The sequence below is a fragment of the Physeter macrocephalus genome, chromosome 12 (genome assembly GCF_002837175.3).
Source record: "Physeter macrocephalus isolate SW-GA chromosome 12, ASM283717v5, whole genome shotgun sequence".
Taxonomy (NCBI): Eukaryota; Metazoa; Chordata; class Mammalia; order Artiodactyla; family Physeteridae; genus Physeter; species Physeter macrocephalus.
Genome location: NC_041225.1, coordinates 86,074,653 through 86,089,773, shown reverse-complemented (window position 1 = coordinate 86,089,773; position 15,121 = coordinate 86,074,653). Strand labels below are relative to the sequence as shown.

At 42.6% G+C, this 15,121-nt stretch overlaps 1 protein-coding gene across 23 annotated transcripts in view; it reads right to left on the bottom strand.

Annotated features, from left to right (window-relative positions):
- Window positions 1-15,121, bottom strand: part of DYSF (dysferlin) — a 231,639-nt gene that overhangs the window by 27,243 nt on the left and 189,275 nt on the right. For all 23 annotated transcript variants that reach the window (XM_007111158.4, XM_007111166.4, XM_007111168.4 and 20 more), the window contains 4 exons: window positions 12,452-12,550; window positions 4,557-4,685; window positions 4,080-4,235; window positions 2,437-2,528 (listed from right to left, as the gene is read on the bottom strand). In XM_007111158.4, the coding sequence (XP_007111220.2) occupies window positions 2,437-2,528; window positions 4,080-4,235; window positions 4,557-4,685; window positions 12,452-12,550 (476 nt within the window). The remainder of the gene's footprint in view (window positions 1-2,436; window positions 2,529-4,079; window positions 4,236-4,556; window positions 4,686-12,451; window positions 12,551-15,121) is intronic.

The window sequence follows — 15,121 nt, the reverse complement described above, 5'->3', positions numbered from 1 at the left end:
GAGAGAGAGAGAGAGAGAGAGAGAGAGAGAGAGAGAGAGAGAGAGAGAGAGAGAGTGTGTGTGTGTGTGTGTGTGTGTGTGTGTGTGTGTGTGTGTGTGTGCGGTTTTCCCAAATAATCTGAGCTGGGCATATAGCAGATGCCTGCCTGATGGACCACAGAATGGACAAATGAAATGCAGCACAAGGTTAAAAATGAAGTTTCAACCAGGACACCTGGAGACAAGAGATGTGAAACTCCAGAGGCAGGTGCCAGAGCTCCAGAAATTTACCAACAGCATGGCCTGGGATCCACTTTCCGGACTCCTGGGGCTTCACCACTCCTTCTGGAGTGGGATTAAGAGAGGATTTGTGTGGAGGTTTCTTTGAAGAGAGCTCCTGCCGTGCTCTGAGACCCGCCCCCCTCCCCGTCACCTCCCACGGAGGTCAAGTGTAGAAGTGCTGTCCCTTCTCCCCTGAAATGAGTTCCCTGCAGGAGGGACACACAAACCTGGCACCCGAGCTGTGGTCGAGGAAGCACAAGCAGCTTGTAGCTGAGAGGAGGTGGGGGGTACGTTTGGGAGGAGCTGAGCTCCCGTCCTGGCTGGGCATGGAACTGCAGCGCTGCCTGCGGAGGAGGGGGCTGCTGCTCTGAAGCCTGTCTCACGGGACCTGGGGCTCCAACAACGAGAGACTGTGGGGCGGCCCACCTGAGAACGGGTTGGGGGGAATGGGAGGGGGACACCCGCTACAGGGACACAGCACCTGCCACATCCCAGGAGCTATGTTAGGAGGGCCCACAGGAAAGCAAACATCTGCCACCCAAAGGGTGCCGGATGGTGCAAAGTCAGCACTTGAGATGGGCCACTCCTCTCACACAGGCTCCCCAATCCTGGCCCTTCAAGTATGGCGAAGGACAGCAGGAAGAGGCGGGGGGACACTGGGCAAAGACCCTCCTCCCCTCCGCACACACCCCCAAGGCGCACACGCTGTGCCCAAGGTGGACACAGCTGCGAGAGGCAGCGACTGCCCTCCAGCCATCCGGTGCGCTCCTGATGACACATGAATGCATGTTCTGGTTACCAACTTGAGACGGTGGGCTGACGGCAAAGTGGACTGTCTAAACCTGAGCGGGAAAGTGGCCTGCCTGCCACAGTTTCCACTCAGGGAGTGAGGAAGCTCACCCGCGCAGAATAAATGTTTACAGGAAACTGGCAGACAAAATCAAAGTTGTGTCTGATTATGTCCCATGCATTCTGCTGGTCAACACGTGGGTGATAGAAACAAAGAGCTTCTGCTGTGGACTCACAGAGGCTTGACACCCCAAGCAGAGCCGGTGGCCATGATCCGAGGGAGATGGTGAAACAGAGGGGGAGAGGCATGTTTCTACACTAGCGCCTCTACCCTGCCCTGGGCCCTGCGCGGTCCCGTCAGCCTGGGGCCCCATGCTGGCCACTGGGGCTCACCAAACAGGGTTCTTCTCTTCCACCCGCCATCCTCCCCGCAGCCCTTCCCTCCAGTTCCAGCTTGGCATTGGCTCATCATTGGCCAGGACTGTTTCCCCTTCAAAAATGGCATTTCCCCTGGCTGACTGGGTCTCTCTGCAGGGCCAGATGACTACAACTAACTCAAGAGACACCGGTTCATGAATCCAGTGTGTCGCTTGACAACATCGGTACATGCCTTCTCCTACAGGTGCTAGAGAAATAGCTGCCAACCTCCCTCAAGATTCTCCTTTCTCTGCCCTAAATACGCTCGCATCCAAACAGGAAGCAAGTCAGGAAGCCTGGGAACTACTCCCGTGCAATGGGCACTGCTTCTTCCTTCCCTCGTTCTTAGATTTTAGGAAACATTTTACCCTCTTGAGTCCACATCCTTCCACTATCTGCCACAGATGAAAGTGCAACAGTAAAAGAGAATAACTACTAAATGTAATAGGAATCCTGGATTAGATCCTGAAACAGTAAAAGGGCATTAATGGAAAAATTGGCAAAATCCTAAAAGAGTCTAGAGTTTAGTTAATAGTAATGTGCCAATATCAATTTCTTAATTTTGATACATGTACCATGGTTAGGTAGGATGTTAATGGCAGAGGAAATTGAGTGATGGGTATATGAAAACTGTAGTATCTTTGTAACTCTTCTGTAAATCTAAAATTACTCCAAAGTAAAAGTTGATCTAAAAAAAAAGAAGAATCAGCAAATGTATTTTCTGGGTTTCCATTTATATTTCTGATCTTCAAGGTAATCGTTTAACTAGGAGCTTCTGCCAGGACTCAAGCCTTTAGCGCTTAAGGAAGCGCTAACTGAGGTTACACCCTCACAGACACGCAAGATTTAGGGAACACAGCTTTGCTCCAGGAGATGGGGACTTCCCAGTGGCAGCCACATCTCTCCCGCTGGGCTGTGGGTTATCCAGACCGGCCCCTCCGCCCCAAGACCCAAGCCACCCCAACTTACTTTCCAAACACAGGCTCCAGAGTACAGGGGATGTAGTTGTCCTGGTCACTCACCGACTTCTTCCCTATGGAGATCCTGATGTAAGGATCACACTGGAGGAGGAGAAGGAAACACTTCAGCGACGTAACCTTCCCAACATGCTTCTGAGGCTCCTTCATTGCTCTGCCCCTCAAAGGGGCAAGGGGGCCCACCATCAGGAAGCTGCCACCGGCCAGGCCAGCAGCCCCATCCTGCACACCACCCCCAATGTGGGCTTCTAGCCTCGGCTCTGGCAGTGGAAACTGGGCTCCTAAGTCCTCCATACTCCCAATCCACTGCCCCACTGAGAGGGGCGTGGGCGGGGGGTGGGCAGGCCCATATCCTCAGAAACATGCCAGTTTGTGTGACATATGTGACTGGGCCAAGCTGGGGTCCTGTCTGTGACCTCTGTTTCGGCAGGTGGAAAGGGAGAGAGATGGACAGACTTTTTCAGCCCAAAGCAGCCTCCTACAAGCAGCAGCATCCTCTCAACTAGCCTCTGGAGCAGCCAGGGCCAAAGAACGTTTATGGTCAGCCTCGGCACCAGGAAGGCTTGAAGTGTATAAACTTGACCACAACCACGTCTTGGAGGCCATCGGTGGTGCCTGGGCGGAGACTACTCCATCCCGCCGTGTGATCTCCCAGCAAGGCATGGGCAGCTTTTCTCACCTTGAAAAGCAGGGCACCAGGGATGGGACACCAGGCCCCTACCCACAACCTAGGACACAGGCTAGGCCTGCACTTGTCTAAGGAGACAAGAGAAGACGCTAGCCTTGTACCTCTGAACCCCACTGTCCCCCACTCCTGCCTCACCTCTTCCTCTTTCTCTCTCTTTCCAACTTTACTCCGCTCCTCCCCCCATCTCCCGGTAGCTCCAGACTCCTGCCCTCCCTTAAGCTCCCCTCCTTCACTCAGGGTCAGGACTAGAGTAGGTCAGTGAGGTACTCGCCTCAGGCACAAAGTTTAAGGGAAAGACAAAAAAAGCTTAGGAATCAAAATAAACAACATTTTAATGTAATATTTTAACAATTAAAACCAGTACCAACAGTCCATGATGAACAAAATATCAAAGTTTTAAATAAAGACAGGATCAGGACTGCTGATTTTTCCTTTTGCCTCAGGCTCCACCATGGCCAGGCCAGCACAGTTACCCATCATGTTCCACCCCTCCTTCTTCCCTCCCCAACCAACCCTTGAAAGTCCCACAGAGTCCTGTCCCAGGCTGCACCATCAATGTCCCTTGTCCTTATGCCTTATCCTTGTGCTAAACCTACACTGAGTCTGCTCCCAAACCTTTGCCAAGGTTTTTGACTCCTCCTAAAATATGGTTTTCTTCTCCCTCCCAGCCTATCAAAACTCCATCAATCCTTAAGAATCCTATTCCTTCCAGGAAGTCTTCCCCATTATTCCAAAGTCTTGTACTGACTTTGGCCTTTTCTGACCTCCTGGAACACTTGGCCTTGATAGAACTCCAATGCAGTCACACATCAGGTTTGTACATGTTTGTCTGGTTTCCCCACTTACTGTGAACTCCCTGGGGCAAAGAGTGTATCCAAATTCTGCAGCCTCTTTGTACCCCAGCCTACCATTTATTCCAGGGGAGGTGAGAGCTCTAGGAATGTTACCTTCCCATTGGGGTCTTTGGGCTGCAGGCCAAACGCTCGGATAACGTAGATGCGGACCAGGCATTCCTGGGGCCCCTGGGAAGCCAGCTGGTGGAACTGTCTTGGGGGAATGGGGATGGCCGGGTCTTCTGGGAGGGGATAAATTTTGAAGAGGCCCTGAAAAGAAGGCGGGGTCAACTTTAATTTTCATCCTCAGTGTCACCACTACAATCACCACTATGTTCCTTACTCTCATGTCTGCCAGAGTCATCACCACTGCGATCACTAAGCCCAATGCCATCCCATCACCCCCATCACATTCCGCATTGGCAGCATCACCGTCACCGCCACCATCTCCATCACCCACATGGTCACCAACCGCAGCACTGGGGTCATTACTGATGTTACTACAGTACCTCTGCCCCCACCCCCTTCACTCATTGTTGCCACTCCAGTCTTGGGCCCCCCTGGGTTAGAGATGTGTCCTCAAGGACTTACTTTAAACTCCCCAATGACAGATGGGTCTTCCATCTCCTCCTGAGTCTTGCCCCGGTAGAGCTTGAAGGTGTTACAAAAGTCAGACAGGCCCTCAAAGTCCTTCACATTCTCCAGTGGTGTGTCATAGACCTGCCACATGGGGGGACAAAAGAGGGGGACAAAGGAAAGAGAGAAAGAAGAGGGACAGCAAGGAAAGAGGAAACATGACAGTGTTCAAATAAAGGAAGGAGAGAAAGGACAGAGAAGAAAATGAGGGGAAAAAGCCATAAGCAAATTAGAGAACAAAGGCCAAGAGGAAGGCAGGTGGGAGAGGTGGAGGTAAGAGAGGGAGCCAAGAAGGAAGAGAGGCAGAGAAGAAGAGAACAAAGGCAGAGATAAAAAAAAGGATGCAAATCATGGAGATGAGAGAGAGAAATGGGAGCGGGGGGAAACCAGAGAAAGGAGTAAGAGGGGAAGACATTTGTTCAGCAACGTTGGAAAACAGGGTTTTCTGATTAATCCAATATTCTAGATACCCGAGAGTCATCAGACACATGGGTGGTGCATTTTTTGAGAATAAGATCACAGTCAAACAAATAAATGAAAAGTTAACTGACTTTTTATTTGAAGATCAAGACAGAACTCTAGAAGATTCACAGGTCAGCAAAATACTTACTGTCCAGGATGTTCAAATGGCAGTGGATCAAATACTGAGCTGAGGATGTCTTTTGAGCACCACTTTAAATTTGTCAACTCAATTTATTTGTTTCTCTCCTCTCAAACAATGACTTTTACTTGTTAGAGCATTGCTTAGACTTAAACGAAGCAATAGTCTTCTATTATAGATGATAAAATGTACCTAATTAATAGTGATATTAACCCACTTAATATACATGCTAAAATTGGTTATATCTGAAACTGACCGGCAAGAGAGTCGGCCCTCCATATCTGCGGATTCCATGTGTTGAATCTGCAAATATGCAACCCGCAGGCACAGAGGGCCTACTGTACTTCAGGTAAGTTCCTTTCTCATCTCGCTAAACATTTTTTCTCATCTCTTCCATGAAGCCCAAGTTCTATCTCTTCTAAGAAATAATTAATTACGTGAGTGATATAGGTTCATTATTAAAAATTAGAAAATGTACGTAGATATAAAGAAAATATTATTATTGTCTTAAATTCTGATTTCCAAAAATGACAACTAATTATTTGGTTAACATTTGGTATGTATCATTTTGAATATTTTCTTGCCATATTTATATAATTACATCATTTCAATCAAAAGACCAATTCTTCAAGGTGTCTATACTACCATTTTCTCTTTTCTAGTTTCTTATTTCTGCTTCTATTTCTATTATTTTCTTCTACTATTTTAAGGATTTTTTTTTCTTATAATCTCTTCAGTTGAAATTTTAATTACTTTATTCCCTCTTTTCTGATAAGGAAACACTTATTGCTATGAAATTCCCTCTGCTTACTACTGCCTTAGTATTGCCCCATTTGTTTTCATGTATAATGTTTTCATTTTTCTTTTCTTGGCATTCCATAATTATAGTTTTATTTTTACTTTTTGATCTAAAAGCTAGATGTGTAGTTTTCTTTCTTTTGTTTTAACATAAGTTTTTAAGGCTATAAACTTCCTCTGAATACTGCTTTAACTGTAACCAGTAAGTTCTAAAAGGCAGGGTTTTAATCCTTGCTTCCCAGATATTCTGCAATTTCTCTTATGTTTTCTCTTTCACCAAGAATTGTTAAAAAAGAGTTGATTTTTTTTAATTTTCCAGATAGAAGTTTTTTTTGCGCTTTTGAGCTTGTTATTAATTTCTAATTTTATGGCATTATATTCAGAAAACATTGTCAGTGTTTTGCCACTTTTTGAATTTTATTAAGATTTTCTTTATGCTCTATCACATGGTCAATTTTTGTTTTGGGGTTTTTTTAATTAATTTTTATTGGGGTATAGTTGCTTTACAATGTTGTGTTAGTTTCTGCTGTGCAGCAAAGTGAATCAGTTATACGTATTCATATACCCACTCTTTTTTAGATTTCCTTCCCACTTAGGTCATCACAGAGCATTGAGTAGAGTTCCCTGTGCTATACAGTAGGTTCTCATTAGTTATCTATTTTATACATAGTAGTGTATATATGTCAATTTTGTAAATGTGCCATAGGGGTGTCTCTATTTTCAAGCTACCAGGTTCAACCAGGTTAGTAATTACTTTAGTCTTCTATATCCTCTCATGCTTTTGTCCCCTTGATCTGACATGAACTGAGAAAAGTGAATTAAAATCTCCCCCACAAACCAGTATATTTCTATTTCTTCTTCTATCTCTTGTAATTTCTGTTTTGTAAATATTGAGGTATTATTTAGCACATAGACATTCTCATGACCGTCATAACTAGGAATTGCAGCATTTAGCATTCTAAAGTGCCATTCTTTGTCTCATCTAATTTGGGGGGCCTGTGCATGCTCTCATCTAATACTAAGATTGTGGGCGTCCCTGGTGGCACAGTGGTTGAGAGTCCGCCTGCCGATGCAGGGGACGTGGGTTCATGCCCCGGTCCGGGAGGATCCCGCGTGCCGCGGAGCAGCTGGGCCCGTGAGCCATGGCCACTGGGCCTGCGCGCCCGGAGCCTGTGCCCCGCGGCGGGGGAGGCCACAGTGGTGAGAGGCCCGCGTACCACAAAAAAAAAGAAAAAAAAAATTTAAAAAAATTAATACTAAGATTGTGACTTCTGCTTTCTTTTCATCTGCATTTGCCTGGCACACATTTTCCCAATCTTTTATTTTCAACCTTTATGAAGCTTTTTATTTTAGAGTTAGATTTTGCTTTGAGATCTGATTTAAATTTTGTGATTAATAAATGATTGATATGACATGTATTGATATGACAGATATGTTTGGTCTGGTTTTACATTTGTATTATATTTACATAGTCATGTAATATGTTTATATTATATCTCCTAGTTTCATAGGGTTTTTCTAAAAACCTTTGCATGGTCTGTTTTCCGTGTGTGTGTGTGTGTGTGTGTGTGTGTGTGTGTGTGTGATAGTTTTTCTGAGAGCTAAAATGACCTGAGTTTATGCTCTAATATTATTATGTCTTTAGGGGCAGTATTCATGGGTTCCCCACTATAGCAATGATAAAATAATCAAATTTTATCTTCCTCCCTCTCCCTCTCCATCACTTAGTTTTAGACAATATTATCTATCTTAATGTTTATGTTTGTGCTGTTTGCTTATAATTTTCTTATATGCCTATTATTTGATTTGCCAATTTTATTTTTTATATTTGTATATTACATATATTAATAGCATAAATGTACCTTTTTAACCACTTTAAGTGTACAGTTCAATGACATTAAGTACAGTCACACTTTTATGCTCCCATCACCACCATTTATCTCCAGAATTTTTTTCATCCTCCCCAGTTGAAACCCCAAACTCACTAAACAATAACTCCCTTTCTCTTCCCGCCCCCAGCCCCTGGCAACCATCATTCCACTTTCTGTCTCTATGAATTTATTACTCTAAGTACTGCACATGAGTGGAATCATACAGTATTTGCCCTTTTGCAACTAGCTTATTTCACTTAACATAATGTCTTAGAGATTCACCCATGTTGTAGCATGGGTCAGAATTTCCTTCCTTTTTAAGGCTGAATAATATTTCATTGTATGTAATTACCATATTTTGTTATTCATTCATCAGTCAATTGACAGATATTTAAATAATATCTGTCAATTCTATTTCTTCTGTAATATGACTATCAGTGCCCTCACTCTGTATTCCATCCTCTTTCCTCCTTTACCTAACTTTTATCAGTTTTATCCTTTCTACATTTTCAGTATATATGGTATTTACATTCTGTCCAGTTACCTAACCCTCCCATTTGTTTCCATCTTAGGCCTAAGGTAAAATATGCTCACAACCAGTCCTTTTGTTATGGTTTTCCCAGTTACATCCAAGTTGAGATGGCTCCTAGATGAGCTCCAATTCATCCTGTAGGAGTCCCTCAAGACAGGCTCCTGGGAGCCATACTACCCGTCTCCTGAATGTGAATACCTGTGTGTCTGTAGCCTTTACGCTTGAAGGGCAGCTTGGCTGAATGTCAAATTCAGCTGAATGTCAAATCCTTGGGTCACTCTTTCTTTCCCTGATGATCTTACACATGGTGCTTTATCATCTTTGGGCATTAATGTTGTAGAGAAAATGAAGTCACTTTGATTTCTTTCCTTTTTTAAATTATTTAAATTTTTGTGGGGGGAGAATGTATGACTACTCAAAGAATTTTTTCTTTATCTCTAATGTCCAATAACTACACTAGAATATGTCCCTGGGTTGACCAATCTGGGTCAATTTTTCCTGACACACAGCAGACCTTCTAATATGCATACTCAAGTATTCTTTCATTTCAGTGAAGTTTTATTAAACTATCAACTGTTTGTTTTAGTTTCTTGTTTTGGTTGTCCTCCTTGCGGACTCCAATTATGCAAATGTTGGATCTCCTTTCCCTGACTACTATGTTTGTCATTTTCTCTTTATTCTTTTATAACTCTTTCTTTATTTCCATTTCATTCTGTCCTCTATGCCCCTTTCTGTATTTTCCAATGTGGCCATTCTGTCCTGTGCTCCTTCCAATTTCATGTTTTCTTCTCCTTCTTTCCTGAATCTTACTAGCTCATATTTCACATCTTCTCATCTCACCAGCCCTTCATTCTTTTATTTCTGCTTGCATTCTGACCACCCTATTTCTAAAAAGTTAACAGCAAAATCTTTCATCTCATCTGTTCCTTGGAGAAATTTTTCTGGTGGGTATATAACCTCTTCTTTTGGTTAAGTTTTGTTATATATTTTCTCTTCTTTTTTTCATAGTATTTTTAAATTAATACTGTGCTATTTTTTTTTTATTATTACTTGTCACTAAATGTGTTGGATTTTCCTAGAGCAGTTATTTCCTTTGTTCCCATAACAGAGGCAGGCTGTTCCCTACAAATATGGTTCATCTGTGTGATTCTTGTGTAGCTCCACCTTCTCTGTTTCTCTGAACCAAATCAGGTCTAAGAGGCTTTTGTCACTAGCCTGAACCTGTCTCCTAAGTTCCCATGTCCATTGTTGTGAACAAAGGATATATTTTTATATTTTACAGTGAAACTTCAATTTCAGGAATTATATTTTTAACTATCTGTTATGAAAATTTTCAAGCACACACAAAAGTAAAGAGAATAGATAATAAGTCCCCATGAATCCATAGCCTGTCTTAAATAATTATCAACATTCTTTTATTAGGAAGTATGGGGTTTTCTGAGATCTGCTACCACTATGACCTTTCATCATTTTCATGCATCTTCTCTTCATTTACTGCCGAGTGGCTTCTACCCAATCTCAGTTGCCTTTGGACAGCCCTTACATGTATTTTGGAGTCTGCGGGTTTTATTTGTTTCCAACTTTTACTGAAAATGAAGTTTGTGGGTTTGAATGATTTCCAAAGAGAAAAAGTGAAAAATGCTGACTTATGCAGCCATGTTCATACTGGAAGTCCCAATAAAATACTTTTTAAATTTCCAAGTGGTTGGTCTTTTTGTTTAAACTTTTGTTATTAATTTCTCATTTTATTACATTTAAATCTGTCTTGTATGATTTCTGCTTTTGGTAACCTATTACTAACCTAATATGTGATCAAATTTTGCAAGTGTCCTCTGAGCATTAGGAAAAATGCATTTTCCATTTTTAAATTATTTTTATTCTCTATTTTAAAGCTACTCTTGATGTAGCTTAGAAAATATTTACCTTGTTATTCAGATCTTTTATTTCCTTATTTATTGGTTGCCTGTTTCATCTGTCTAGGAAAGAGGTGCATTAAAATCACCACTGCAACTTTAATTTCTGTAATTTCATGCCTTCATTTGTGTGAGGTATTACTTTATATATTCCTATCCATTTTTGCTTTAAGGATTTCTAAGCTTTATTGTTCCATACATTAATGTTTGGGAGTTTTTGCACTGAGATGTACATCTTTTATTTATACAAAACACTCCATTTTGTTTCCTTTGCTTTTTACTTTAGTTTCTATCTGTTTCTCTTTTGTTTGCACTTACTTTATTTTGTTTGCCAAAATATTTACTATTTTAGCCATTCTAAGTTATATTGTCTTAGATGTGTCTTTTAAAGACATTATAATGAATTTTGACTTTTAATGAAGTCTGAGTCTTTATCACTTAGTAAAAGACTGTAACCCAGTTTTATTTATTAGGAAAATTATATTCTTTTTCTATTGTGTTTTTCTATGATTTCTGCTTTTCTATGCTTTCTTGCTATATCTTGGTTTTCTTTCACTGTTGTGACTATGAGTTGTGTTTTTTCCCTATGATAGCAATTTCCAAAATATGGGTTTTTTCCCCCCCACCCACTGTGTACTCCATTCTCTCCATAATACTACAAGCTATTTTTCAAAGACCCATGTTGGTGGTGGTGGTTACTGATCCCTAAAGGACCAGCGTTTCTTCCAGATCTGCTTTTTCCCCCAGAAACAGGTTGAATGAATTTTGTTTTTAGACAGCCCATTTTCACTTGGAAACTGTCACAGATCTCAGAGAGGTCAAGCTGGTGGGCTGGGTGCCAGTTCAGCATCCGGCATCTGAGGGAGTGGCAAGGGTGCCAGGGCCATGGGCCACCCTGGCAGGAGTCCTCATTCTTACTTGGCTTTTCTCATTTTTTGGCAAGGCCACAGTACCACATGCCAGACTTAATGTGTCGGACCTTCTTCCTGGTACACAAATAGTTCTGTCTCTTTGCCCAGCCTCACACACCTACCTACCAAGTCAACAAAGAACGTGCTGCCTGGGGAGGCCTGAGCCTTCTGACTGCTGCTGCCTGAGGCCTCATTTCTGCCCCTCCAGGTCTCCAGGTACAATGACATGGGGGCATCCAACATACCAGAGGCAGCTCTGGCCACCTGGTGAGATCACCTTCCATACTGGTCACCCACCACTCCAACAAGCCTCAAGCCCCCTTCATCTAGTCCCTTTTAGGGAGCTCCTTGGGTTTTCTTGTGTGTCTGACAGCCTTGGCCCCCTCTTGCTCTCTAGGTAGGGCTGCCAGGTTTAGCAAGTGAGAATACAGGACACCCAGTTAAATTTGAATTTCGGATAAACAACAAATAGTTGTTAGATAAGTATGTTCTGTGCAATATTTAAAGCATATTTATACTAAAATATGATTCATTATATATCCGAAGTCCAGTGTAACTGAGCATCCTGAATTTTACCTGGTGACCCTCTCCACAATACTATGTAACTCCTTCAGGGAGTAATTTTGAGTCACCTCTGGTTATCTTTTTTAAAAGTAGTCTGCTTTTAAAAAGTATAACCGTATTTGTGGAATTTCCTCAAAATACCAGAATTTGGCTGACTCATCCCTGGTTTTGTGTTGTTTTTCGGGCTCTGGGGTTTTTTTTCCACAGAAACAGAGTTTACCATATTTTTATATGTGCTGGGTAATTTCTATCCCAATTGCAGAGGTGGGGGAAACAGAGGTACATTTTCACATTGACTTTCCTTTTTATTTTAATGGAAAATTTTTATAATAGAAAAGTTCAAATAACTTTAAAAGAGACAGAGTAGTATAATAAATCCCTAAGTACCCATCTCCAAACTTTAACAATTTTCAATATTTTGCAATTTCAATCATCTTTAATATTTTGAACATTTATCAGAGGGTGACCCACACCATCTAAATAATTCATCCTTACTTTTCTTGAGCATTTAAAAACAGATCCCAGGTATCATTTCACCCATAAATATATATGCATATACATATATGTATACATATATTCTCTTTCAGTTGCATCTCCCGCTGCCCAGTGCACGTGCCCAAGGACTGCTAGACTGAAGAGGACATTGTGAGGAGGGCTCACCTTTAGAGTGTCAAAGTCCTTCTCCAGGTAGGACCCACACTTTTCCCTCTCCCCTATCGAGGCAAAGAATTTGCTCCACCAATCAATGAACTCCTCCTCCTGAGTGGGTAGAAAAAAAGAGACCGTTTCAAAAACAGAATTTGCCAAGCAAGGTTCTTCTAGACCAACACCAAGCAAGGCTGATGGGCTGGCCTGTACTGCAAATCTCTCCTGCTGGTGTGAGTTCAGGGGAGCAGAGATCTGGAACTCCCTGCCTCTCCAGGGGCCAACTGTACAGTCAGGAGAAAGGTCTTCACACCTGCTTGGTGTTGAGAGGCAGAGGCTCTCGCCCTGGATCTGCCTACCTTCACTGTGTGATTCTGTTAAGCTCTTGGGGTCTCCCTTTTCCTTTCTGTGAAATGGGCATAATCATCACAGTCCCCCTACATTCCAGGGGCATACTGAGGCTAAAATCAGAGGATACATAGGATAACTCTTTGGGGGTAAATGTCAATAAAGTGTTATTTATTAATAAAATACAGTAGACCCAGGAAAACTCAGACCCCAAAGGGCTATCCTGATCCCCCCTCCGAGACCCCAGCCAAAAAAAAGCTTCAAAAATCAGAACTTAGTCTCCTGCAAGGTCAAATCAAGGCAGAGTCCCTGAAATTCAACAATACTAAGTGCCCATTATTCAAAAGACACTATGCTCAATGGGGGAAATTAGGTGAGGAGAAAGGAAGTTTGTGACAACATACTCTCTGCCCCTTCCTTCCTTCGCTTATTCGTATCTGTGGGCAAAGGTGGACAGGTCTGTTGGGGTACACACTGGTCTCCCCGCCGTTTAACTCTTCCTGGACAAGGCCCTCTTGGCTCTTGTGTCTAGAATGCTCCTTCCAGCTGTGTCCTGTGCAGGTGTCCGGTCACTCAGGGAGTCAGCAAGCTCTCTGAAGGTGGGATCGTCACTCTCCCTGGCCTCCCCCAAAACCCACGCAGGCCCAGGCACTGGGTCTGTGCTGCCGGTACCAGTAAAGCTCACCCAGTTCCATGGGAAGGGCCCAGGACAACGTGTCGGGAGAGCCCATTCTGGGGCCCGCTTTCCTCCTCTGTATGAGGTGGTCAACTAGGGGATCTCCCAAGAGCTTGCTCTGATTCCATAAAATGTACTGAACCCCATCATGAGTTTCTGGAAATGCTGCTGCTCCCTTTAGACCAATGCCTAGTCCGTCAAGCTCCACCTTATTAAGGGTTAGCACATGCTGCAGGCAGACCAAGGGAACTTGAACAGGTACAATGGGGAGAGCGTGGACTGAGGTTCTCAGAGTCTCCACCCATCCTGGAAGTATGGCCCTAACACCATCTGTGTGGCCAGAATATGGTGCCTAGACAGAGCACCAAGTGGGTGCCAGAGTAAGGCTGAGTCTACAGAGCGTCTCTGTCTGAGCAACTTACCAGGAGGATCTTCTGCAGCCAAAAAGGGGAAAAGAGGTTCAGGTGGGTTAAGATACAGGGTAGCAGAGCTTTCTGAGTTGTAATGACTCTCAAAACAGCCAGCAAGGCAGACACCAGCCTTTTAAGTTCAGTTTGAAGAAAAAGATGCCACGGATGAATAAACATACACAGACACACATATCAAACTCACCCAATCACGGACACACAAAAGAACATATTTACACAATCATGCCCAAGAGAGACGTATATGCTGAAACACACATATATCCCCCCAAAGTACACACGCTAACACACAGGCAAATATGTACACAGAGGTAGGAATGGTTAGAATGGAATTCAAGTTAGCTGTTTGATTCCTCTTAAGTCTTTCTTTTCTTCCCCAGCTCAGATACTTAAAGATCTGAGTTTATGACTCAGGCTCAGAGTCAGGCATAAAAAGGCAACAATCAGTGTGTTCTGTACAAGGAAATGACAGGAACACGATAGCTGTGGGAAAGTCATTACATTTCCCTCAGTCTTGAAAAACCAAGTAAATTTTTTTTAAAAAAGAATATGGAGACAGAGACTCTGAGTAATATGATTAACAGTCATTTAAATACACAAACATCATGTAATCTAAAAACAGAATTTACACCTTCTTTTCCAGCACCATTGGAGCACTTAGAAAAAATTAAAAGCCACGAAGCCAATGTCAATAAAGTCCAAGGAATAAACCCATTACCAGTCACACTCTCTGACCTCAATAATAAAACTAGAAACTAATGAGAAACTCAAAAATCAAAAGTCCCAACCTTTTAGAAATTTAAAGATGTACTCTTAAAATCCTTCTGAGTCAAAGGAAAAACCAAAACTAAAATCACAGATCCTTAGAAAATACCAAGAGTAAGAGGGCTATGCCTTAAAATTTGGTAGCCAAGTCTGTACACAAAAGAAAATTTAGTCTTAAATATTCTTGCTTTTATACAAAAAGAATGAAAATAGATAACCTGATAACTCAAGAAATTAGAGAAAAGTAGGAAGATAATTTGAAAATGATGAGTAGAATTATGGAGAATACTACAACTGATAATTCAATCCCAGAGCAAACTTTCAAAAGACCAATAAAATAAACATTAGATTATTTACCAAATCTAATGTTAAAAAGTAGGTACAGGGCTTCCCTGGTGGCGCAGTGGTTGAGAGTCCGCCTGCCGATGCAGGGGATACGGGTTCGTACCCCGGTCCGGGAAGATCCCACAT